The sequence below is a fragment of the Leptonychotes weddellii genome, chromosome 3 (assembly GCF_054177405.1).
Source record: "Leptonychotes weddellii isolate Sample4059 chromosome 3, ASM5417740v2, whole genome shotgun sequence".
Classification (NCBI taxonomy): domain Eukaryota; kingdom Metazoa; phylum Chordata; class Mammalia; order Carnivora; family Phocidae; genus Leptonychotes; species Leptonychotes weddellii.
In genome coordinates, this window is record NC_138371.1 from 34,799,377 (window position 1) to 34,826,577 (window position 27,201).

The window sequence follows — 27,201 nt, forward strand, 5'->3', positions numbered from 1 at the left end:
GCCTGGGAAGGGGCAAGGTGGGTGCCCCAGTCACAGCTTGGCCAGGGACAGAACGGAGGGGCCGGAGGGGACAGGAAGTGGCAGCCACAGGAGACCCCGGAAAGCAGAGAAACCGTGGGCCGTAGTTTGAGGAGCTCCTGGGCAGAGTTGTCCTGCAGCCTCAGGGGGTGCGTCTGTGAGTCTCCTGGGAGCTGCTGGTCAGTCAAGGAGCAGTAAGCCGAGGGCCTGCATACACCTTTCTGGTGTGAAGTTTTGCTTCAAGTCACCGCTAATCAATCAGAACTATTGCTCCAATGTCTACCTCCAAATGTAGTGACTGGGAGAAAAAAAAGGCAGGACCTGTTTGCATCTCCCTTCCTCCTCTCCTCTGCTCCCCTCTTCCCTCCTCTCCTCCCATCCTGTTCTGCTCCCCTGTTTTGCCTCTTCTCCCATCCTTCCTTTTAAAAAGGGCTGGAGGCAGGCTGGACACGGGATTATACAGAATTGGGTGACTCTCTTAGAAGAACACAAAGATTAAGCTGAACATTCAGGAAAGGTTATCAGTCCCAAATGAGAAGGTAAGAAAGGACATCATTTTTCAGGAATAAACTCTCAATACAGGAGCCAGGAAAAAGTTAGGTGAGGACCAAAGTGCCCTGATGGGAAAAAAGGGGAAGAAGAATTGGTGAACAACACAAAATCGTGCCCAGCAGCTAGTACGAACTGGAAACCTGGGGATAGCTGTCAGCAGCATTGAAAACGACTGATTTGAAGTCCAAATAAATTTTACTTTGAAGCGATTTGTGTAGTGCTGGTCTGTTAAAAGAATGTCCATTATTTTCTTTTTCAGTAATTAATGGTCACACACTGTGTTTGCGGCTATTACTAGAAATTGCAGACAACCCGGAAGCAATTGATGTGAAAGATGCCAAAGGACAGTAAGTGTTCTTAAACTGGGCCTGGGGTTGGCGTTTCAATCACAACAGGTAATTGGTTAATTTTGTTAAACAGCTAGGAGGGTTGATGGCTGAATTCTAGTTTGGGGTATATATTTGGGTGAAATTCATAGATGAGAGCCCTAGAATAAGGAGGGGGCTTTGCGCTAGAGTATATATCCAAGAGAAGTATGGGAAGGGGCGTATCTTGAAACAAAGAGCCAACTTTTTATGTCTGTGGCCATGATTCCTGGCCTTTCTTTCATTTTGTTTCTTCTTTGTATACACTTTTACCCTCTTCTGAAGCTGCTGCATTCCCATTTTGTAAATTAATTATGACAGTAGGACAGACCTCAAGAGGTTATCTCTATCATAAAAAAAAAAATCCTTCGTATTTTTATCATTTCTGAGTTTGTTTTTCCAAAGTATTTTCCATCTGTTAGCCCATCCCCCCACCTAATTTCTCTTACAAATAGGAAATGCAGCGCAAAAAACAAAGCAGGACTCATCCCAGATACATGAGTTACTGTCAGAGTTAGAACGAGAACCTCACTTCCCGGATCCCAACACTCTGTTGTTGTTTTTTTTCCCTCTGGCCTTGTCAGGCTTTTTTTTGCTGCAGTGAAGCTTTGATCAAATAAAATCTTGAGCAGAAGTTCAACATAGAAAACTATAAAGTAGAGCTGTAATGATAGGAGCAGGAAGGCCTCCTATCCCTGCTCAATGATTATTTGGTGAATGCTACACAGTTTTGAAAATGATGCGATCAACATGAACAATTTGTATTTTATTGTATTGATCATTCTATTGACACCCTTCCAGGTGGCCTTTAGAGACCAGGGATGGAGATGGCTTGTTCCATGCATCATATTAGCAAACTGGGGATGCTCAGAAAATATTAAGCAATTGTTGAGAGAGAGAAGAGAGAGGTGTCCTCCCTCTGGAAGTGATGGGTGTTTGTTTTCCCTGATCTTCTTTTTTAAAGCCTGATTTATTTCTCTGCCTAGAACCCCGCTGATGCTTGCAGTAGCGTACGGACACATTGATGCTGTTTCATTGTTACTTGAAAAGGAAGCCAATGTAGATGCTGTTGACCTCATGGGCTGCACAGCTTTACACAGAGGGGTATGTGCATCTTCCTCAGCTTTAGTGAAGCAATTTTGTAGTGAGCTTGTTTCCCCCTCCACCCCCGCATATGAAGTTTTAGTAAAAAGAATGTTTTCCTAAGATAAGTAATTAATCTCAGTCAGTCAAAAAGAAATTACAGGGGTACCTGGCTGGCTCAGTCGGTAGAGCATGCAACTCTTGATCTTGGGGTCATGAGTTGGAGCCCCACGTCGAGTATAGAGATGACAAAAAAGAAAGAAAGAAATGACAAAATCTTTTGCAAAGGTAAAATAATGGCAGGTACTCTTAGGTCCTGCTTTTCAGATTTCATGTTAGATTGTGATAATAGATACATGAACACCTGCTGTTGGTAGAATTGGTTCTGTTTTGTGATTATACGCACATCATAGAAAATTTGCAAAAAAAATTTTTTTTAAGGCTCAAAGAAGAAAGTCACAGTCACTGGTAATCTTACCCCCTGGAGATAACTACTTTTTGGTGTATGTATCACCAGTCTTTTTTTGCTGTATATGGATGTGTTTTGAATTTTAAAAAGAGAGAATACTGAAGATGCTATTTAGAAACTGCTTTTTTTCTCCAAGTAGATCGAGGACCTTTTTCCAATATTTTTATTGCATAAAATTAACCAATTACCTAAATATTTTTCCGCCCCATTTTTTTAATCCCCCATTGTGTGCAGGAGGTATAATTTATTCCAATGATTACCTAGTTTTCAGTAGCCATGTTAATTGTTCTTTATTACAAATGTTGGGCCATTCACCACCTGAAATATGTATCCTGTGGATGAGTCTTCATATACATCTGCTGAAATTTTTTTAAAGCATGTCAAACTAAATGAAACAAAAACAGAAATCATAAAATTGCTATTTGGTAACGATGCTGAACACTATGATAAATGAAAAAGAAAAGAGAAGAAGAAGAACGCTAAGCGGTCAATATCATAATCATAGTTCTTATTTTTTGAATACTTCCTGTGGGCGGAGCCACAGGCTGGGTGCCCTTACATGTCTCATTACGCCTCACGACAGCCTATGAGTCATTATTACTATTCCTACTTCCAGGTGGTTAAAGTGAGGCACAGAGAGGCAGATAGATTTGTCCACGTTTTACAAGCGGGAAGCCAGGAGTTCACTTGTACCTTCCTGATTCTAAAAGCCCATGTTTTCCGCTCTGTCATGAGACCCTTCAAGTTTCTGTTTGGAGAGTCTAGAGATGTTTCTAAAATGCTGGTGCGTTCACAGACTTCTCTGTTATGAATCTTGCTGGGGTTGTCCACCTCTGTCCTCTGACGCAGGGCAGAATCTGTTTCCCCTAAGGCCCAGGCGTCTGTCCGCTCACTCTGAGCCTAGCCTCACTTAGCCACCGCCTTGCTTCCTGCATCTCTGCCCTTCTGAGATGTGTTTTGTCTTTCTAATTGCAATGCATCAGATTATGACAGGCCATGAGGAATGTGTGCAAATGCTGCTGGAGCAAGAAGTGTCGATTCTCTGTAAAGATTCCAGAGGGAGGACCCCCCTGCACTATGCGGCTGCTCGCGGCCACGCCACATGGCTGAGCGAGCTGCTCCAGATGGCACTTTCTGAGGAGGATTGTTCTTTCAAAGATAACCAAGGCTACACGCCACTGCACTGGGCTTGTTACAATGGTGAGTTGATTGTCGTTTGACTGATTCCAGTAGATTTCCTGCCCGGCACCACTGTGGTCTCAGCGGAGGTGAAAACATAGTGTAACGTCGTAAACCATGGTTTCCAATCTTTCTGCATCTATGATACCCCCTCTTTTTTTTTTAAGTTTTCCCTTCATGGCTATCATGATGCCCTCTTTTTGTTAATCGCTAACGTGTAACTCTTAATCAGAACCTTTGGTGAACTGAAATAACTAATTTTAATCAGGGTTTGAGATCCTACAAGGAATTAAAATAATACAGCTAACAACAAATAAATATGATGTAATAATCTGTCACAATTGCTACTAGTAGATGCATGATTTGGCATTTCTTTTTATGTCCTATATCCCCTATTTAGTTGCACTTGTTATTTGGGAGATTTTAAATTTTTCGTTTCACTTATTTGAGTGAAAAAGAAAATGCATACTATTTGTAACATATCAAAAATGGTGATGCTGCCTAAAGTAAAATTGTCTCCATTTCCAAATTTACTTTCTGATGTAATTCTGATGTATGTATCTTTCATAATTTTCCCTTGAGAGTATTAAATAAATACAAATTGTGTATGCATCTATTTTTGAAAACTAGAATCATATAACAAGTATTATATAACTTTCTTTTTTTGTTACTGTTTACATAAGTTTCTATTGCAGATATTCTTAGGAGTCAATATATATCTGTGTACATTGATCCTTTTAATAGTTGTATATTTTATAGCATGCAGTGGGATAGATATACACATATGTGAGTGTGTATACCAGAATTTATTATTTATTCATACCAGAGCCTTGTTGATGAACATTCAGATTGTTTCCAGGTTTTTTTCCAATTATAAACAATGCTGCAGTGTTTGTGTTCATATTATGGTACCTTAAATTCTGTCAGATAACTTTCCAAAAGTGAAATTATTGATAAGAGAGCAATGTATACTTTTTTAATTTTAGTGGATTATACCATATTACTTTGCAAAAAGAGTATAAAAATGTATTACTCCGTCAGACATGTATATAAAACGTACTATTTTCTTAAGCCCTTGCCAGCCAAGACAATACCATCTTTTTTAAATTTTTGTCAGTTTGAAGGGCAAGAGATAGGTATCTCATTATTTCAATTTGTGTTTCTCTGATAGTGTATTTATTTATGTATTTGCATTTCCTTTTCCTCTTCTGGACACGCCTTTTTCATCTGTTGCCCATTTTTTTCCTATTGAGTTGTTTATCATTTCTCATATGTTTGTAGAAGTACCTTGTCTTAGAAATAGGAACCCTCCATTTGTTATGTGTGCTGCAAATGTTTTCTCTCCGTCTATAATTTGTCTTTGTTCCTTGTTTATGATCTCTTTTTCCATGCATAGATTTTGAACTTTTATTAGTTGAATCTGTCAAATTTTTTGTTGTTGTTGCATGTAGGTTTCCAGTCTTGCTTAAGAAGCTCTTCCCCACCCACCCCCTGCCAAGTTTATGTGGATAATTTCCCATATACTTCTTATTTGATTTCTATAATTTTATTTTTCCATTTTCAATTCTCCTATTAAAATTTTCACTCAGAAACTATAATTATTAGGACCAGAAAGGTTTTGGGGTGCTCTCATATATCAGTGTCAGACCTTTCATTATAATCCTCCTTTTTTCAGTGAGAGCCAAGTTTTCTCCTTGTTCAGCTTGGTTATACTCCTTCCCTGCCGTTGGCAGATTGTGATTTTTTTTTCCCCCACTTACTAATGGATGAGAGCTCCCTAACTACCATCTGAGTCAAGCTGTGAGAGCTCTCTGGCGCTAGAAAACCTACAGGAAGGGGAAGACACAATCAGAGTGCTGATAACAGACCGCATCCTCTCCCCTGGAGTGGGGTGGAACAGTGGGGGTGGTGGGTCTCTCTTCTTAGGCCTCTTCGGGTGCAAGCTGGAGGAGGATCAGTCCTCTCCCAAGTAATCACCCTTCCAGTACAGTCTTCCAGATCCAAGGTTCAAGCTCCCATCTTCCCAGATTCCCCTCCACTGAGCACTTTGAATATCGAAAGTTGTGCAAGGGTCCCCAGTCCTCCCTACACAGACCTTAGGTTGGAATTCATATAGTCTCCAAGGAATGGTAGGTTTAGATGCTGCCCTAAGTGGGGTCCTTTGGGGGGATTCATACTACTGGAGGGACTGAAGTGTCTGGGACTGTTTGAGTGAGGGTTGGATGTAGTTAGAAAGCTGAACAGTATAACTTGAATCAAGTTAGGGGATTTTATATTCATTACTTCATATGCTTCTACATCCTCCTAAAAGCAGCTTCACCTTTTCTCTCTACAGGTGCAAGAAAGGTTTGACTTGTATTTTAATACTTAAAATTATCCAATCTACATAATTCTGGGATAGATCATAACAGAACTCTAATTCAGCACTGAATTCATCTAAGAAGAGGTTCAGGACGTAGTCTATATTCCAAAGCCAAATAGCATTGCCTTCTTGCTCTGACAAATGCACATTGTCTCACAAACCACATTTAGGTCCTTTATCAACTGAAAACTCCATCATCCTTTACTAGTCTGATTTTTTATATATGGGAAACTGAGGCTCACAGATCCCAAGTGGGTTGCCTAAGTCATGTAACAAGCAAGCTGACAGAGCTGAGGCCTTACTCAACCCAAATTCAGTTGATTTAGAAACCATTGTCATGTCGTTGAAAATAATTCCTCACATTCATTCATCTACTTATTAAAAAAATACTTATTGGGTGCATACTATTTGCCAGGAACTGGCCTTGGTGCCATTTTAAACACTTACATAGTATTTTACAGTCAAAGCCCTTTCACCTGCATTATCTCAAATACTGTTTTCTATCAGTCACCTCTTTTTTCCTGAATTAGGTTGCATAATTGTAAGTGAACCTATTCACGTGGGTGAAAGGAGAATTTCCTGTTGTAAACATGGGCAAACTGAGGCATATCTATGTCAGGCATCTATTTCTTGAGAACTGAGGATGATATTGAATCTATTCCACTTGCAAATGAGGTCCCTTCTTTATCTCTTTCTCTCCTCTAGAGCATAAGGCCTTCACTGTTTCACTATGTCTCAAAACACCTGTGAGCATAGTTAATGACATTTTGGCATTTTGTTTATTCCACGGAGAATGAACATTCAGCCGATTCAGGAAAATTCACAAGCCAGAATTCAATACTTAACAACAACAACAACAAAAATAGATTGTGTTGACCAAAATTTCTTTCTTGGAAACTCTCTAAATTCTTTTGATTCCTTACAGGTAATGAAAACTGTATAGAGGTACTTTTGGAGCAAAAATGTTTTCGCAAATTTATCGGTAATCCCTTTACTCCACTGCACTGTGCAATGTAAGTAGAAAGGCTGGGAGTTAATGGTGTTGCTTTAATCATTTTAACTACATACAGACAGATTGCCTCTCTGGGAAGGGACAGGCTTTTAGACTATAGGTAAGACCAACATATTCCACTTTGCTGCTAATGGCAAATGGGTCTGATAGCAAAGTGTGGTCCCTAGTGTTAATGATTTTCCAGGAGCTTTTTGTGGAGTGCCCAGGCTCCACGGTGGCTCACATGTCACCTGAGGGAAACTACATGAAGGGTCGTGGGTAACTAAGAGGCACGTTACACCCCAGGTGAAGAGCTCTCCAGATGTACCTCACATTTGTGTACCAAATTCTAAAAATAAATTGGGGTTAACAGCAATATGCCTATGGATGATTAGAAAAGACATTTTATGGCAGGAAGACTTTTTATATATTGTAATTCTCCATTCTTCATATGTTGTAAGTTCTTTTTTGATAAATGTACTTTTTGCTGCCATCTCACAGTATGAACCATTGTTTAGATAATACAGTGACTTGAAAGCAGACTTCCATGGTCAGCCTGGGGGAACATGGCCACCTGGGACCTGCTTTATCTTTGCATTGTCTCTGGGCTTCACATGCAGCTGGGTCATTTGACTGAAAGATATTGGAGGCGTATAGTGGATGAATAAGCAAAGAGTAAGAAATAAAGGGTAGGAGTGATTTTAAATCTGAAGGAACCATGTCTTTGTCACTTTGGTATCCCCCAAAACCTAACATGATGCATAAGTGGTGCACAGTAAACTCCTTCCTGGATGTAGGGGTTCTGAAGAAATACTGGGGTTCCAGCATTTAATCCACAATGATTAAAGAACCAAACAAACTTTATTTTACACTTCATGAAGCAGACAGTGTCCACTTGCAAGAGTTCAGAGAGCTACAGTGTGAGGCAGAAAGCAGGAGGTTTTTACAGAATAAAAAATAGGAAACAGGAAAGAGAAGGAATAAAAATATCTGATTAGCGAGGGTTTCATATCTGGCCTTATTTGAGGTATCATAGGAATGGGGCAATCACCCATATAACTTGGTAATTATTAATTGGTTAACTAGATGGTCTGACCTCTGAGAAGACGGAACATTTACAATAACATGAAACTTAAAAGTTGAGGGGTTTTTTTTGCTATGTTGTTTCCCGGGATCAGTGGTGCCTGACCTACCAAGTAAAGGTTCATGTGGGATCGATTTGGTAGTTCTTCCTCCCCACTTTGATCAACCTCTGGCCAACCAAGAGGTTTGAGCAAAGGTGATGTTGCAAGTTATTCTCAGTTACCATTGTCTCTTTGGGTCTCTCTCTGTTTCACAGGAGATAATGTCAGGTTTTCATTCCAGTTGGAGGGAAACCATTTGTTAGCTGGCTTATGGCTGCATACACACATCTAAAACCCTTATAGTGAGCGCTGTGTATTGTGCAAGACTGAAGAATCACAGACGGGTACCCCTGAAACAAATAATACATTATATGTTAATATAAATAAATTAATTAATTAATTAATTAATTAATTTAAAAAAAAAAAAAAACCTTGAGAGAACAACAGACTAGGAAGCAACAGACCAGGAAGATAATTATTAATAGTAAGAGTATTCCTAAGGTTTACAGGACATTCCTGAACCAGGGTCCCCATGAACCAAACCAACTAGATTCACAGAAGTTAAGAAATAATCCCGAAGAGAGGATACTTCTTTAAGCCAGTTGGCCTGTTGACCAACTTATGCATTTATTTATTTGTCAAAAATATCAAAAGATTTTAAAACACCTAGTCGAATAGGATCATAGGTCACTGTGCAACAGTACTTAGTTATCCATTTAACCAAAGTGATATAGCTAATAAAGATAAATACAGAAAGTTAGTAGTGGCTTAAGAAACAAACCAAAAAACCTCCTTAGCTCTTTTAATACTAAGAAGACTGGGTTTTCTTAAGTAATTAAAGACTTGATAAAGATAGCCTAAAGCACAGTAAATTATTTTGGTAAGACACGAAATCTCTGCTTTTCAGGAAGATTACTTAAAAGGTTAAAAAAAAAAAACCCAAAAACCTTTATTTACAGTTTCTTATTAAGAGCAGATCAGTAATCTAAGAAAAAAACCCTTTGTTCCTTTAACAGAGAGAAAACCAAATTCTAATTTTGCACTAGTATACTTTTGATATTAAAACTCATTTTTTTAAAGCTTAAGTAAATCCATTCCAATCTTAGCCAGCTTGACCACAGAGAATTCCTTTTCCAAGATTCCTTTTCCACAGACCTTTTACAGCTTTTTATATCCATTCAGATTTTGTCCTAATTTTTCCCTCTTTCACATTCCAGAAAAAACAGTCATTTTACTTTAGGACAAAATTACTTTCTCTTTTTTCTTACCAAAAAAATAAAACAAACAAAAATCATGTCTTTCATAACTTTCCTTCTCCAAAAAAAAATACACATTCTACTTTTATTACCTACTTTTCTTACAGTTATTTTCTTTCACCCTTATTATTTCTTTTTTTTTTTTTAAAGATTTTATTTATTTATTTGACAGAAAGAGAGCGAGAGAGGGAACACAAGCAGGGGGAGTGGGAGAGGGAGAAGCAGGCTCCCTGCCTAGCAGGGAGCCCGATGCGATGCGGGGCTCAATCCCAGGACCCTGGGATCATGACCTGAGCTGAAGGCAGATGCTTAACAGTTGAGCCACCCAGGTGCCCCACCCTTATTATTTGTAAATAGTTTTAATTGATTAAAATTCTTAACCCCTAGAATCCTTAATTCCTAGTGGAAACTAAGAAGTAAGCAATAGTGGGTTGTCAGTTACATTAGCATTCTGTGGATTGGCAAATTCATAAATAAATTTCATAATTTCTAGGAGTATATTCTTCCTTATAATACATATTTCAATGTGGTACAAAACATGTTTACTAATGGAGCCAAATATCTGTAGTTCCTCTGTCAAAGGAAGCCAAAAGTGGATAGATCTATGTTCAGTAATAATGTTTCAGAGTTTTATATTAATTGGAAATGATCTAGAAGTCAATGAATATCCATCATTTAATGTATCTCAGCTTAACTAAGGTTTCAGGTTCGTGTCCATCTATATCTGTATGTATATTGGAAACTATTTTTAAGTATACCATAAAGCATAATTACTGTTGAAAACTTTACTTATAAACTTTTATCTTACTTACATCTATTTAATTTACTTATTTTTAATGATTATGTTTAGATCACTCATGAAAATTTCATGAGATATGAAACAGCTAACCATCATCTTAAATTATCTTTCTGGCTGACAAATTCTGTAACAGTGATAACATGAGCTTATTTGATTTTTAGTAAACCTAGGTAGAATAAAAGTTTTATGTCTGCATTATAAATGCTGATAACTCTGAAGACGTGCCTGTTTTAATTAAACTGACCAACCTAAAACTAGTCCTTGTTTACCAAAGATAAACCCAGATCGTGTGAACCCAAAAAACATTTGGGTTAGTTGCTATATTTCTGAGAATATACTTGGCTTATATAAGTGCTTAATGTTCTTTTTATTATTATACTATTTTATTTTTATTTATTGGGGAGGGGTACAGAGAGAGGGAAAGAGAGAATCTTAAGTAGGCCCACACAGGGGCTTAGTCTCATAACCCTGAGATCATGACCTGAGCCAAAACCAAGAGTTGGACACTTAACTGACTGAGCTACCCAGGCGCCCCAAGTGCTTAATGTTCATTAAGCCAATTAAATAGAGCTCTTTACAATTAATTTTGGCAATACCATCTGGAGATAGAAAAAAACATAATGTACATACATATACATACAGATATAGATGGACACGAACAGAAATCTTAATAACTTTTGTTTTTATTTTATTTTTAAAGATTTTATTTACTTATTTGAGAGAGAAAGAATGAGACAGAGCATGAGAGGGGGGGGCTCAGAGGAAGAAGTAGACTCCCTGCAGAGCGGGGAGTCCGATGCGGGACTCAATCCCGGGACTCCAGGATCATGACCTGAGCTGAAGGCGGTCGCTTAACCAACTGAGCCACCCAGGCGCCCTAACTTTTGTTTTTAAATTTTAGCCTTTAAACAGGTATGATAATGCAAAACTCACTAGTTTATTAAACAACAACAGCAATAACAACAACAACCACAGATCCAGACTGTGTTTCTGGCAGATGGAATAAGTTAAGGTTACCTGCTCAGATGGCTTAAACTTTTTACTAAAATTGAGAAAACTTCAGATTTTCAAATTTTTTTAAATTACAGTATAGTTAATATATAGTTTTTTTTAAATTTTTATTTATATTCCAGTTAGTTAACATACAGTGTTATATTCATTTCAGGTGTACAATACAGAGATTCAACAATTCCACATATCAGAGACTTAAGATTTTTTATTTCCCTAGTTTCCAAATAGTCGTTCTTTTTTTTTCTTTTTTCTGATAAGAATTATCTCCCTGAAATGTGCTCAAAGAAATGGCCTAGATACTAGTTCCTAGAGAAGACCAGGTACATCTCAAAGGCAGAGGGAAGGAATGCAAAATCCTCCAAGAAGAATTTTACAATACCTACAAGCCTTTTCAGATGAATAAGAGAGGTTTGGGGATTGGTAAAAAGGATAGGCGAGCTTTTTCTGTTCTTTAAAAACTCAATTTGTGGGACGCCTGGGTGGCTTAGTCGTTAAGCGTCTGCCTTTAGCTCAGGTCATGATCCCCTCATCGGGCTCCCTGCTCAGTGGGGAGCCTGCTCTCCCTCTGCCTGCCGCTCCCCCTGCTTGTGCTGTCTCTCTCTGTCAAATAAATAAATAAAATCTTTTAAAAAAATGAATAAAAAATAAAAACTCAATTTGTAAGGCAAGGAGAGTTGATTTTAATTCCTTAAAAAAGGGGGGCTGTCCCACTCATCCAACTACATTATCTTTAATTTGCTTCTTTATATCAAGGACATCTTCCTTCAGCTAAGGTAAAAATCAAATTATTCCTTTGTTCTAGATTTAGAGCTGTTTGTATTTGGAATGCCCCCACCCCATTCCCTCACCCCAGGTACATAGTTTCATTTTAGCTTACTGGGAAGGCCTAAAGAAAGTTACTATTAGGTTCTGAATATCAGCTTCCTATTTGGCCAGCTTTTGACCAACCATAAAGCTACTTTTAAAAAAGAAAAAAAAAAAAAAGGCTTTCAAATATCTTGTCAAGTTTCAACCAGGACAAACAGTAACTATTCCTGGCAATATTGAACAACCCATGAATGCAAGATGCCCCCAAAGATGGTGCAAAAGATACTACTGTCCCAAGATCCAGAGCTACCTCCCAAAGATAGGTAAAATAAAGAAGGATTTAGGACAAACAGGAAGGCAATAGCAGTCCCTGGGAGAGAAAAGGATCAATAACCAATGGATACTTCAAAACCAAATTCACAAGAGTTTGAATTTGGAAAGGAAGGGACAACATGAAAGTATACCTTTCCCCCTTGATCGGCCACCACAGAGACCAGGAAAGGTGAATCCAGTAAGAATTCTCACCCTTTGCCTGCTTATGCCGGTTTTCCCAGGTCCCATCTGCAGGCTCTGGAGTGAATGGAGTTTAAAGTAGAGAGTATTGCCCTGGATCTACCAGAATTCGGCAAGATTTTTCCATTAATTTTAATTTTACTTCCCCTTAACTGTTAGAATGACTGGTAGCAGTTTATTGGAGAATCCTTTGGTGTCTCGTCAACACTGGAAGGGGCCTGTATAGGGGCCCTCCTTGGAGGATATATATGGGGGCATTTGAGCTGCTATCAGAGGATTTGCACAAAACCTTCTGGGACAGTCTTTTTGCCAATGTCCTAATAGATTGCAAATGAGACACCGATTTCTGAGCCAGTGTTTTGATGATGGTGCAGTGGCCGGGGGGGTGGGGGGGCCCAGGTGTTGTTTTGGGTTTCTGGCCTTGTAGCAGTTGCTGCAATAAGGCCACTGACTTTGAAGACTTGTTTCTGATCCTGTAGCCCCCTTCACGGTGGGAAGGCAGTTCAGATAGAGGATTAATAGATTCTTGAGTACTCAGGTAAAGGAGGATAGAGGGCAGTAGTAGGAGTCATATCAGTCTTACAGTCTTAGTTTTAGGTACCTCTTGTGTCTTTAATTTTTCATTAGCCTTGGCAATGAATCTTTCAATGAAGCCCTTTTGGAATCTTCAAGCTTTTTGGAAGCTTCTGCACACCAATTAAAATAGGTATCCCATTCTGTTTGTTGATTTGGGAACCCTTGCTTTCAAGTGTACTCCTTAAATGAACGATCTTATCTAACTAGAACATTCCCCATGCTGGCCATTGTAATTCTGGGTTGTCTAAGTAATATTTTGCCATTTTTGTAGGTATCTATAGCATCTAGGATCACAGTTTGTAGACAGAAAATAAGCAACTGTGCTGGAAGGCAGAGTGCTCAATTCTTTGAAACTTGAGGATCTCAAGTTTCTTTAGCTAAGCGTTGAGTCTCTCAGAGCCAAATTAGTACCTAAGAGAGATGTGCCACTGGGTTTGTGATTTGTGTGGTGTTTTACAGTGTACCTTGTTGCATGGAAATTTTGTTGAGGTTGGTGAGTGACCTAGTGTCAATCAAACCTGTTCCATAACCAACTTATCCTATTACAAGAGTCTTAGATTTATGTGATGAGTACTCTAGCGGCTTTTGAGTGCTGAACCTATGCCCATCAATTTTGTGGCTTTGGCTTCTGAGATTCTCATTAACAATAGATCTGTTACTCTCCACAAGCTTTCTTTACAATGGTGGATGCCCTAATGGCTTTTAAATGTCCAGTTCACGCCTACGTAGATATTAATGTGCCATTGGTCAAAACGGTCTGTATTTTTGTCTTAATTTATTTCTGCAAGTCTCCCAGTGGTTAATGCTGTGGACTTACTTCAAGGTCCCTGTTAGTCTTTTAGAGGCTGCTACCTGCTGTGGACTCCCACTATAGCTGTCCCAGAGCCTTTCCTGGATCACAGAATCTTTCTGGGAACTTCAATAAACCCCTTTCCTTTAAAAAGTTTTGGATAAAGTTTGTTTAGCTTAGAGAGTTGCACACAAGGGAACAGACCTCAAATCCAAGAGTGACTCACCCTTAGCCCTTGGCAACAGTGAACTCAGAGGGTTCGGCAAGTGCCTTATCTCTGTGTCTCCTCCTGTAGGCTGTTGAGTAGTCAGCTTTGAATCCCACCCTCATCACCAAAACTGTTCAGATGATTGAAGAAGACAGATTAGGTGATAGAAATTTTACTTAACACTTCATGAAGCAAGCAGTTCTTCAGACTCTTGAGAGTGAAGACTGCCTGCCTCATGAAGTGTTAAGTAAAGTTTATTTGTATGACCTAAATTGTCTTCTTGAATTATTTGAACAAGAACATAAACCACAGATATTTGCATCAGACATTTTTAAATGTGTCAGATTGTTAAATATACAGTGCATAGGAAGATGGAGTAGGAAGGGATATATAATTTTTTAAAAATGTAAAATTTTTAAATGTAAAATCTATTTTCACTTTAGAATAAATGATCATGAGAATTGTGCATCATTGCTACTGGGGGCCATAGATTCCAGTATTGTCAATTGCAGAGATGACAAAGGCAGGTAAGTGATGCTAAGATGTCATGCCTCATGTCTTGATCAATCTTAGTCTCTGCTTTGTGGTTGCAAATAGCCAAACATTTATTATTTTTTAATTGAAAAAGTAACATAAAAGCATGGTTTTTATTTTTTTAAGTGATTCTGTTTAAGTAATCTCTACACCCAACATGGGGCTCGAGCTCACAACCCTGAGATCAAGAGTTGCATGCTCTACCTACTGAACCAGCCAGGCACCTCTAAAAGCATGTCTTTTAAAAATTAAATATAATAAAGAGTATATAATTAGGAGAAATTACTCTTAGCCCAGAAGCCCCAGCCTCTTCTATCGGGAAAGCCACCTTAAACTATTCTTTTGAAATTTTTATATTTTCCCCAATATTTTCTGTACATAGCTACAAACATATATGAAGATATATGCTTTTGTTCTTTTTATGCAAATGGGAGAAATCTATTGCAATGCTCTGCTTTTAGTGTATCTTGGAGAACTTTTCATACCAGAATATATAGATTTACCATATTCTTTTTAAAGCTGGATATTACTTCATTGAATGGATAGACACTTAATCAGCCTGCCTTCTATTGAAGAACATTTAGGTTGTTTCTAATATTTTACTATTTCAAAGAGTGGTTCAGTGAACAGTATAATATATGTATCTGTTCACATGCTAGGAGATGAAGTTTTAGATTTAATTTTTAATTTTGATAAATAATACAAATTGTGCTCCTAGAAAAATCAACTACCCATATTAGACAGTGGGGGCTTTTTTATTATTTAAATAGCCAATTATCTACAAATTTAAGGCTTAGTTTTGAAAGTGTCTTTTTAAAGTAATCTCTACACCCAGTGTGGGGCTCGAACTCACAACCCTGAGTTCAAGAGTCATGAGCTGTACTGACTGAGCCAGCCAGGCGCCCCAATTCTGAAAGTACCTTTATCAAAGATGAGAAGTCACTCGAACTCAACATCAAAGGGTAAGTAAAGATGCTAATTTTATTATCAGAGCCACCACTTAAACCCCCTCCAAATCTAGGGAGTGTTCAGTGTCCATCCCAAATGGACTTTAGAGAGGGCCTAATTGTTATCTCTGTAAACTGAGAAGTTTTAAATCCTTAAGATGACACTGTGCCCAAGTCTCTCAGGCGTATACAGAAAGAGCGTGTGTTACGTTTAAAGGAAGCTAAAATCCTATTTGTTTTAAATCATTAGGACACCCCTTCACGCAGCAGCATTTGCTGATCACGTGGAGTGCTTGCAGCTTCTTCTGAGACACAGTGCTGAAGTGAACGCAGCAGACAATTCAGGAAAAACAGCGCTGATGATGGCTGCCGAGAACGGGCAGGCGGGCGCCGTGGGTACGTGCTTGACTGGTGGGCTTCGCGCTCATGCCCAACCCACACCGGAGTAACGTAAAACCGGGAAATCGGTTATTCTCTTGGTATATGCATGTGAAAAAGGCCAACATTTTATGTAAGCCAATCGATTCTGCTTGCTAATTGTCTTCAGTCCCCTGTTATTGGATGATTGGTGGACCTTGTCAAAGTGAACCAATCTTTGTGCAGTGAAAAATCTCAACATTTAGAGACCGAATATAGCAACAGAATTATTTGAGCTGGAAATAACAAAACTACAAAGACGATTAAAATGAACATCTATAGACCTTGGATTTCAATAGAAAAATATGGCAATAAATTTTTCCTTTTTTCTTTAAAAACATCAAATATGATGATGTCATCATACTAATTTGAATGTGTTATTGGAGTTAGCCTGTCGTCTAAGTAACTCTCTTTTGGCTTTTTCTATAGATGTTTTGGTGAACAGTGCCCAGGCTGATCTGACTGTAAAGGATAAAGACTTGAACACACCCTTACATTTGGCTAGTAGCAAAGTATGTAAATGAATTTGAAACAGTGTTACTTAGTGTTGTAATCATACTCATACCACTTACATGCTATCTCAGAAGTGTGTATCATGGCTCTTAATTAAGATGTACGTTTTCCCAGGGTGTTGTCAACTGTAAGCAGAATGGAAGGGGAAGAAGCACAGGGCAAGACCCATGTAGGGGTTGGTGAGGATGTGCTTTTCATGGCATTTGCCACCTGCATTCTTATGCAGTCTGTCTCCAGGGGGTGCAGTACCACATCAACTTGGCTTTAAACACAGCTTAGGACCTTAGTCATGTGGCTTCTGAAATATAAACAGGTCCACTTGTTTTCATTTTGTTCCATTTGAAGACATTGTAATAACATAGCCAAAAAAATACTCTCCTTTGAGGCAAATAAGTGTGTTCATGTGCATGTCTACCCTTGGCCCTTCTTTTTCTGGTGCATAATTCAATGCAAGGAATGTGTTCGAGGTTTTTTGTTTTTTTGTTTTTTTAGTAGCATTATGTTCACATGTAGCTCAAGATTCCTGCTTCTGTAAAAGACAATGATACATAATAATAAATATACAATTTTACAAAAGTGAGATCATAATGTTTGAAAAGCTTAAAACCTGCTTTTGTTACTGAATCATATCTTATGAATCTTTTTTAAAGATTTATTTGTTTATTTTAGACAGACAGAGAGAGAGAGAGTGGGGAGGAGGGGCAGAGGGAGAGAATCTTCAAGCAGACGCCCCATTGAGTACAGAGCCTGATGCGGGGCTCAATCCTATGAGCCCATGAGATGATAACCAGAGCCAAAATCAAGAGTCCGATGCTTAACCGACTGAGTCACCCAGGCCCCCCTTGAATATCTTTCTTTTAGATAGCAAATTGTATCGTGTTTTATTTATTTATTTATTTTAGTTTTTTTATTTTATTTATTTATTTGACACAGAGAGAGAGACAGCGAGAGCAGGAACACAAGCAGGGGGAGTGGGAGAGGGAGAAGCAGGCTTCCTGCGGAGCAGGGAGCCCGATGCGGGGCTCGATCCCAGGACTCTGGGATCATGACCTGAGCCGAAGGCAGACGCTTAACGACTGAGCCACCCAGGCGCCCCTGTATCGTGTTTTAGAAGATGTGTGGTTTTCTACCTTAGGAATGTGCCATCCTTTATTCCACTCATCCCCAATTGTTAGACATGTGCTTGTTTTCAAATATATGCTACTATAGATGCTACTAATTGTAGAGAGTTTTTTTTAAAGAATTCTTGCTCATTCCTTTAAGATAAATTCCTTAGTGTAAAATTATTGAGTCTAAAGCTATGAACATTTTTAAGCCCAAATGGGCCTCTAATAAGATCACAACCGTTTACACTCCACCAGCAGTGCATGAGAATGAAAACTCCATGGACATTTCTGAAATTACATTTCAGGGGCTCCCTTATAAGGCATTATAGGGTGATTCCAGTTAGCGCCAGTGGTGGTTTATTTCAACATGGTGACAGTATTAAAGGTGTTGTCTGTCGTACCGGATGCTTTGACTGTTCCTTTCAGCGGTTGCAGTTTCTCACTTCTTGCTCTGGGAAGCCCATGGAAACCCCAGAAAGGGCTCTGTTTCGTGAAGTTTATTTCAAAGTGTGGTGTTTTCATGAAGAGAATTGCAGTGCTTTTCAAACTTTATTGTGCAAATGAATCATCAGAGGCTCTTGTGAAAATGCTGGTCTAAAGTGGGGCCTGAGATTCAATGTTTCTAACTTCCAGGTTAAGCTGATGTTGCTGGTCTGTGGACCACACTGAGTAGCAAGCGTTTAGGAAACCATGACCCCTTAACAGAGCATAGGCCTGAAATCGTGAAAGGGTCTCTGACTTTTCAGTTGATTTTTTTTTTTTTTTTAATTATCAACCATCTCTTTTAAGATACAAGGATATCTTCCCCTGGTTGAGGAAGAAAAGAATGAACTTTCCTGAAAGAGTCCCTTCCCAGTGTAAGGCAGTACATGGTGATAAGTGATACCGATAACAGATGTAACGGAAATTTCAAGGGTAGATGGATCAGTGAAGTGGTCATTGAAGGCTTGAGGAAGGAGATGGAACTTGACATATGTTAAAAAACATTGTTGACAGATTTAAAGGATGCTCCTAATTCTACTCTCTGCCAGCTGACCTTGCTGAGCTAGCACCTGCTTCAGCTCTTTCAACATTACTGCTTCAGTTGCCTTAGAAATATTAATACTTTAGATCAGGTTTACATTAATCAAGTCCTAATAGACCTTCTCCAGAATCTTTGAGAGTCTAGGGTCCTTCAACCATTTGCTATTTAGAAGAAAAAAGAATTACTCAGAAAGTTGCCTTAAAAATGTTTTTAGGCAGGGACACCTGGGTGGCTCAGTCGGTTAAGTGTCTGCCTTCGACTCAGGTCATGATCCGACAGTCCTGGGATCGAGTCCTGCATCGGGCTCCTTGTTCAGCAGGGGGCCTGCTTCTTCCTCTATCTCCTGCTCCCCCTGGTTGTGCTTTGTCTCTCTCTCTCTCTTTCTCTGACAAATAAATTAATAAAATCTTAAAAAAAGATTTTTTTTAATTAAAAAAATGTTTTTGGGCAGATGATGTTCATTTTAAATTTAAAAGCACAATGAAGTAATTTTTCAGGAGCTTTTCTCTGTTTCTGTCCCGTGTTTCTTACCATTTTTTTTCTTTATTAGGGTCATGAAAAATGTGCCTTGTTAATACTTGACAAGATACAAGACGAGAGCCTTATTAATGCAAAAAATAATGCACTGCAGACGTAAGTGTGACTTCTGAAGTTTGATTTGGACCCAGATTCATAGTCATTTATTCAACAAATTCTAAGAGTGTGCTATGCACTGGAGAATACAGTAGTGAAAGACACAGACCTGCCTTCTCCTTCACGAAGTTTATAGTCACATACCTACAGATGCTGACCGAGCTAACCACTTTTAGTTAGAATCTTTATTTTGTTATGCCGTCATACAATTTTGTAATATAATATTAGCATTATGTATTCTTACTGGAAAATGACAGCTTTATAAATCACATTCCCAGAATATGTTTGAAGAGTTTCTAAGCAGTTTGTCTTAATTATATTTTAATATAATTCAGTGTAATCTTCAGCGTGAAAGACCTAAAAGCTGATTTGTTTTCCATTTTAGTAAATTACCTATGCATTTAAGGACAAAGGAATATTAGGATTTTTTTTCTGTCAAGTTTCTTAAGAAATATATAGCAGAAATGAATATACTGGGTTTGACATTTAAGGTATTCTAAATTCAACAAAATATCATTTAGTGCATTTAGTAATAACAAGGAGGTTCAAGACAAATATATATGGGTGATATTAACACCAATCATGTTGATGGACTGTGTGAAACAGTGATTCAAATGCTGGAATAGAAAGCAAGGGGTAAAGAGCCTTCTAGAAAACACACTGAGCTTACGTTCTTTTTCTCACTTCCTATCTGTTGTCATTGAGGTTGTTTGAGATGCAGAATATTTGTCATATCTGTAGAGAAATCTGGGCCAACATGGAAGAACAGTTGGATCATTAGCACCTGGAAAAGATCTGGTCAACAAATATTTTTATTAAAAGAATATAAAAATATTCATGTACTCCTTATAGATTCTTAAGTATTTCCTTCCTTTTAGCAGTGCAGCTCCCCCAGATGACACATTCCTCACACAAATATGTATCATGGTTGACGCTGGGTGTTGTCTTCTTTCAGACCCCTCCATGTTGCTGCACGAAATGGCTTGAAGGTGGTAGTTGAGGAGTTGTTGGCCAAAGGGGCCTGTGTACTTGCTGTGGATGAAAATGGTAAGTGGAAAAACTAGGCAATTACTGCAGGTACCTCCCCTGTGCTCTGAAGCCAGAGGAAAATGAGAATGATAGGAGCTCAGTAAAAAGGCAGTAAGAATTCTCTCCCCCTTGGAAGTTTCTGTGTGTGCGAAATCAAATGGGGGATAATTTGTCCTGTCTGTCTTTGTAAAACATAGTCCACCTGTAGCCCACCAGTGCCTTCCATTCTGCATGTAACGCCAGCAGCTGGTCTCTAACTCTGCAGCGTGGTGGCTCAGCTGCTTCAGACACACTGAAAAGTTGGCAGACAGGCATTCAGAATTCGAACTGCATTCGCTGAAGAGTTAGAGACTATACATGTCATTAGTGCATGCTCAAGGGCTCAAAGAAAACCTAGGTCTTTGTATTTCAGTTCATTCTGAGATCAAACCTTTTTTTTTTTTTTTTTTTTTTTTAAAGAAGGGATCAAAACTCATATTCTCAGTATGGATATTTGGGGAACATGAGTACAATTTTTTAATGACTTTCTAGGCTTGAAAGCTTCTCCTGATCTATGTAACCTTCCTTTTCTAAATGAACTAACTCTGAACAGAAGCTTTCTACTCTGCTTCCGAAGAAATTTGGAAAGCTAATGAATAACAGAATTGTGTGAAACTACCATTTTAAGCACAATGCCTATTAACTGTGGGGAGCAAAAGATGAACTTCTGGATATTTATGAATGGTGTAATTTTTTAAATGTGGCATTAATTGTGGCATTTAATTAAAGTATCATTAACTTAACTCAATTAACTGCTTATTACAGGTATTGGAACTAGCAGCCCATGCCTATTTCTCAGAAGTAAGCATTAGCCATATGACATCATTAGCTAATTCCTATTAGTTTTTGTTTTGCAGCCCCGTTTATCCTAGCATGTACCCCACTCTGTCCCCAACCCGACTCATCTAGGAGGCACAGAAAGTTCTGTTACCTCATCTCCTTGGTTGTCCCTCCTCTCCTTCCCTCACCCTCTTATGGCTATTATATATCTTAGGGTTGGCATGCAGAAGTGCACAATTTTTCTTCAAAATGACCCAAAGAGCTCAAAATAAATTAGTTTTGTCTTTCTCCATTGTAAGCCTGCTGCATCCGAGGCTTTTCCTGCCAATAGCAACCCCGGGAAGGAGAGCCCTGGGTCAGTGGAACTGAGGCCTTTCTGAGAGCTCAGCTGTATCCCAAAGGCCTGGGAACAATTTGGGGCAGTTTTGTACAGCACTACACTCATAAATCCTTTACTCGTCAATGACCTCTGTGGCATGGAATGTTAAGATACCTGTCTATTCTTACTTGTTTTTGTACTAGAGAGAGGCGTGATCTGTTGGGGTGGGGGAGGGGCAGAAACTAGGCCAAGTGTTGATAGAACTTGACAAAATGTTGACTTTTATTGAGCCACTTCCTCTGAATAAATGAGTGAGAGGTAGTAGGAACTTTGCCAGCAGAGGAGCTAGGCTAACCCTTTCAGGTCAGTAGAATAAAGGTTGGATAAGAGTAGTAATTAAGTCGAAGAATGTATCTACGTCCCCCTGCACATGTTTCATGTGTCAAGACAGTTTTCTCTTTTGGATAGGACCCATCGAGTCTAAATGGTAGAGAATGACAGGACTGTACAGCCATTTTCCCATACCTGTCATAGTTGGACTTTGGGACTTCGGTTGGTTGGTGTGCTATTTTTAAAAATTCTGTTAAATTTCACTTAAATGATAGTAAATTTTAAATCACAAACAATCAGTGCTTTCCTGTCTGATCTGCTCAAATGATTCCATTTTCCTAGAACAAGTTAATTGGTATATACTTTATATAAACATATGTAAAGCAACAAAACTGCGTTAGTCACATCTACAGACATCTGATTTTCGACATCTTTTCTAATCTGACACACAGTTACCTACTATGGAAAGTCATTGTTCTCAGAATGAGAGTGCTCTGGCCCAAGCCTGAGGCGCATGGTGTGCGTGTGCTCTCAAGTGGAAACACCTTTGTGGTTGTCCTGTTGCTGGGTTGTTTTTGTTTTTGTTTTTGTTTTGTGGAATTGTGTCCCACCCCTGCCCCCTTGTGTTTCTGTTTATTAGATGAAGACTAGAATTCTTCTAACTTTGGATAACATAGTGCTTGTTGTCATGTAAACTGAAAAACCAAAACCAAAACCCCTTCATAAAATGTCTCCCCCTCCCAGTTCCCTCTTGCCTGACCCCTAGCATGACTTGTGGGAAGTAACTCCTGTTTTTGCCTGGCATGATTTCTAACTCAACATACATCTCCGCGTGTAAGGTTGTATGAGATGTACTGTGGAATGCTCACGCCGCCTTTGGATTTCCTGGACTAACCACTGCCTTGTCTGCATTTACGCCCAGGTCATACCCCGGCCCTGGCTTGCGCTCCTAACAAAGACGTGGCTGACTGCCTGGCCCTCATTTTGGCTACCATGATGCCTTTTTCTCCTTCCAGTACAATGACGGCTGTCAACTTCGTTTGTTTTAAAAAAGACAATTTGAGCAGGACGACCCTCTCCAATCTGGGTAGCATGGTCAGCCTGTGCAGTAACAACATAGGCTCAGAGGATGGGTACAATGAAAATGACTCTGATTCCGAAACGTTTTGACTTTGGACTGTAGCAGCTTTTCCTTGATCACCCATATTGGAAGAAGGGAAAGAAACGTGAATTCCAGGTTTATGTTGTGTTCGAGTATTATTATGAGCCTGGGCTTCCAGAAGCCAGTAGAAAAGGAATTAACCAAACCCAGGGAGGGCAACTAGACTGTAGGGCAAGGCACTCACATAGATGGGCCCTGATTTTTGTTTTCATGTTTTCCTTAGATCTAAGATACTTCTGTGCAAGTCTACCTCTCATTTTAAGTAAGAAGTAAAAAAATGCATTTGATTCTTTTTCTTTTGGCATGATGCAATTGAGAGGGAGCTGTTCTCTAGAATTTTTTTTTCATTTACTCACTCAGCAGTGAGTTCTCAGAAGTATATCCATGTGACATTCATGTCCCCTGGGAGGGGAGGGAAAGGGTGGATAGGAATTGCCTCAAACCTCTTCTCACTTTGATGTTTACTTCCTCACTAAAAGCCAAAGGTAAAGGTGTTCATCTTCAGAAATGATGCCTGTAATAATCTTTTTAAGGGAGTCCAATTATGCATATCCTCTCTATAGTAAGCACTTAAATATCCAGAACTTCTTTCCAAGGATTTTTATGGAAGTTGCCAGATGAATGGAAAAATTCACTAAAAATTGAAGTTGCTTTTTTTCATTTAACACAAATACGGCCCCCAGTACTCCCTGTAACAAGCCTGTGGCTAATTTTTCACCTGGCTGATTGAATCCAAATCTATCTAATAACGTTTTAGGTGAAAAGTTGTATTGCACCAGAACTTTGAGACATATGCAAATTTAATATGAGACCACCCTTTATTTATTTATTTGTTAATCCTCAAATCAGAATGCTAACTTTTTAAAAACATCAGAACCATCAGCATTGTTCATCAGTAGTAAAGTGTTGAATGAGCTTCTCAGTCAAGGTCATGCCAAGTGAGGGAAGTGTGATGACAAAAGGAAACAAGGTGCAAAGCAGAAGGTAGAAATGGGTGATGTGGAAATTAAAGCCAATTGATAGTCACTTGATGATCAACTCAACTTAGTGAATACTGTGTCTACTCCCTCTGCCAAAGCTTCTAGGTCAAATGGACCCCGTTCTGCACCTGGAATAGCTGTACAAAAAGAAGAATGAGACTCTTTAAACATTATGCACATACATACACACACATATGTATATTTATATATATATATATGGCTGTAGTTCATCAACCAGCTGTACATGAGGACCAAAATGCTTCAGTCTGGAATGGAAGAATTTAAATTGCTTTCCTTCAAAATGGAAGTGAGAACTGAAGTAGCTTTTCTATGGAGTTAAAATGTAATCTTTTTGTGTAACAGTCTTTGTTGTGTTTTATATTTCTTATGACACAGATTTCTAGTTGATGGCTTAACATTTGTACCATGACATGTTGACCAAGACTTATTTTGTTGCCAAACTAGAGAAAATGTTCATATACTTTTGATGTAAATGTGTTTATATTTATTTGAAATGAAACAAAGGCCGAGGAAACATCCATTGTTTGTTCTCTGTTTTAAGTGATGTGTGTCTTACTTGGAATAACACAAAAGCAGAAAAGCACGCAGGACCCTCACCGGGCTAGCTGGCCGTCCCGGGGCCAAGCCCAGCATTTCCACTGCTAAGGTTTCCAGCTGACCCTCAGGTTCTTCCACGTCTCTTGGAGAGGTGTACAACATCCCTTTCTCAGCCCCGGTCTGTAGCCAGCCTGGACAGCTTAGGGGACACTGCCATCCTTATGCTCTTCTGCAAGATGAGAACTGAGGTGTGTGGTGGGTCATATGCACAAAGGTGGCCCAAAGAAATTTACAGAAATTACAGAATTTACTCTGACGGTCTGTAGCCAGCCTGGAGAGCTCAGGGGACACCGCCGTCCTTATGCTCTTCTGCAAGATGAGAACTGAGGTGTGTGGTGGGTCATATGCACAAAGGTGGCCCAAAGAAATTACAGAAATTATTCTGAACACACTGAAAAGCTCATGGTCCCAGTAACCTAGTGGGAAATGATGTCAGTGTGTGAGCACATGTACCAGGAGAGGAAATAGAAATCACCAGCTCAAGTGCTGTTTTCCACTTGAGGAAGAAACAGGAGAGAAACATGTTGTCAGGACTCTGGCATTTTATAATCAGCTACATTTTCAACCCTGGAAATTTCTATTTTATAGTGTATGTGAGATATTTTTAAAACAGTGTTCTATCATATCTGGATCAAATACACATGCTGTATTATCTTTTTCATCTAACTGTAAAAGACTTTAATCTTACTCTTTTAATATCCTGATTTAATTAAAAACTCACGTTGGGTTCTTTACAAATGAGAACTTGTTCAAAGGACTTAGAGAATTGGTAATAATTTCACTGGAAATTTTCGACACCACCAACATTGCTTTTTTAAATTCTTGGTGTTGTGTTCCCCTTCCTTCCTCTGTCCTTTTTGTTTATTTAGAGAAGATGAATTTTTAAAAAGTAGATAAATTGCTAATGAGCAATAACGACCTTATCTTTACCAAAACACTGAAAAGCAAGGGAGATCCAGCGCTAAAAAAGCACGATATACTGTGGTGTCTTTTTCTAGAAGTGAATGGAAATCTTGCTCCACTGGCATGTAAAGCAGGAAATGAAATGTCCTCTTGTAATGGTGAAGCAGCGTTCACATTTTTCCTGTAGAGTAGCACAGAGAACAAGGAAGGTGACAGCAAAGCAGTGCTGGCCATGGGACATTTCTCTCCACATAGCTGCATTTTGACTTTCCCCCACCGTCTCCCTGATAGAAAGGAGGAGGACAAAGGAACAAAATGAAATCACACTCGCTGTGAATTGTTCATGAAATCAAATCTCTCTCCCACTCTCTCGCTGTTTCTCCATTCCCCAAGACCAGATTTTTTTCTTTAGGAAATGACTTCAAAAACTATGAGTTCTGTGTGTTTTAAGTACATCTCTTAGAAATAGAACTAGATTTGCAATGTAGCTTTCTAAGCAAAAAAACAAGCAACAAACAAAAAACATTGTGCTTTCAACTGAGTCTTGATTGTTTAGTGCTTTTACCTGTGTTATTTTTAGACTGTATTCTAACCATAGCCACAGGGATCATGTTTCATCACACTTACCTATTCGCCGTGTCTGCCTATCCTTGGTAAATACATTACTATCTCCAAATTGCCTAAAATCTGCTATGATTCTACAGTAAAAAGCTCAGGGGATTTCTATTTATCACTACTACAAGGGCACCATAGTATGTTTTGGTACTTTAGGCAGTAAACAGCTGCTTGATTTTTTTTTTATTTTATTATGAAATTAGAAAAAGAACATCAAATGGATTTGCTGCACTGTTCTTTGTACTGTTGAGCAACCTGGTTTGCTTATCTGTTGCGTTGGTTGAAGAACTCATCCCTTTATTTGTCTTGTAATATGAAGTTAGAGTGCCTTTTTATATTTGTATATTCTGAAGATGTTCTGTGAAATGTTTTGTATTTTTTTCATTTGAGTGTTATCAGAGCAATATAATACCAGTGAGTTTTCATTTCAGCCTTTCTTTGAATGTATAAAGTGTCTTTTTTCCTATTTCGCCTTTACCTGCTTTGAAATGAAAATGAAAATGCCGAAGTTTTCTATAGGAATTATGTTTAATTTTGCAGTGCTAAAATGCTTTCTTCTTACAAAACTGTAAACCATAGGTCAATGTTATAGGGGAAAAGCGTTTTAAGATAGTGACAATCTGAGTGTGTGTAAAAATGTAATTCTATGCGTTTCTTATGCAGTGATCTAAAAATTCAATGCAAATACCTTTTGTTTGGTAGTTTTGTCTACATATTTTATGCTTTAGCATGTGCAATATATCTTTGCAAAGCACGATGATACAAATCTGGTGCCAGTGTTATATTTTGCATAACATATTTGTAACAGCATAAAATACTGTTTGATGCTTTCAGTGGGATTTTGTCTGTGATGTTTTCTTATGTAAATTGGAGTTGAATGACTCTGGTAAATGTCATGACTGTAAAAATGAGGAAAATGACTTTTAGTTCGGTGAATGACTTTGAACCAATCTGAATCTTTTCAAGCACAGTTTAATACTTTTTCAACTACTGAATGCTAATTATGTAATGAAGTACTTAACTGTAATATACTATGGAAATGCATTCAGATGGTTATTTTTACAAATAAAAACGGTACAAATATTGTTGCAATTTGTGTTTGTCTTTAATTTTTCTGATTTACGCTATTTTACCGGTTATTCTGCTAAT

General features: G+C 38.6%; 1 protein-coding gene across 7 annotated transcripts in view; it reads left to right on the forward strand.

Moving 5' to 3' along the window:
• ANKRD44 (ankyrin repeat domain 44) overlaps nt 1-27,201 on the forward strand; it is a 279,526-nt gene that overhangs the window by 249,927 nt on the left and 2,398 nt on the right. For 2 of the 7 annotated variants that reach the window (XM_081813918.1, XM_081813917.1), the window contains exons 19-28: nt 830-917; nt 1,922-2,039; nt 3,471-3,687; nt 6,954-7,041; nt 14,547-14,630; nt 15,835-15,980; nt 16,431-16,513; nt 19,195-19,277; nt 20,233-20,324; nt 22,697-27,144. In XM_081813918.1, coding sequence (XP_081670044.1) covers nt 830-917; nt 1,922-2,039; nt 3,471-3,687; nt 6,954-7,041; nt 14,547-14,630; nt 15,835-15,980; nt 16,431-16,513; nt 19,195-19,277; nt 20,233-20,324; nt 22,697-22,944 — 1,247 coding nt within the window. In that variant the 3' untranslated portion in view covers nt 22,945-27,144. Of the gene's footprint in view, nt 1-829; nt 918-1,921; nt 2,040-3,470; nt 3,688-6,953; nt 7,042-14,546; nt 14,631-15,834; nt 15,981-16,430; nt 16,514-19,194; nt 19,278-20,232; nt 20,325-21,110; nt 27,145-27,201 lie in introns of those variants that run through there. The other 5 variants (XM_081813922.1, XM_081813920.1, XM_081813923.1 and 2 more) reach the window with 4 other exon arrangements.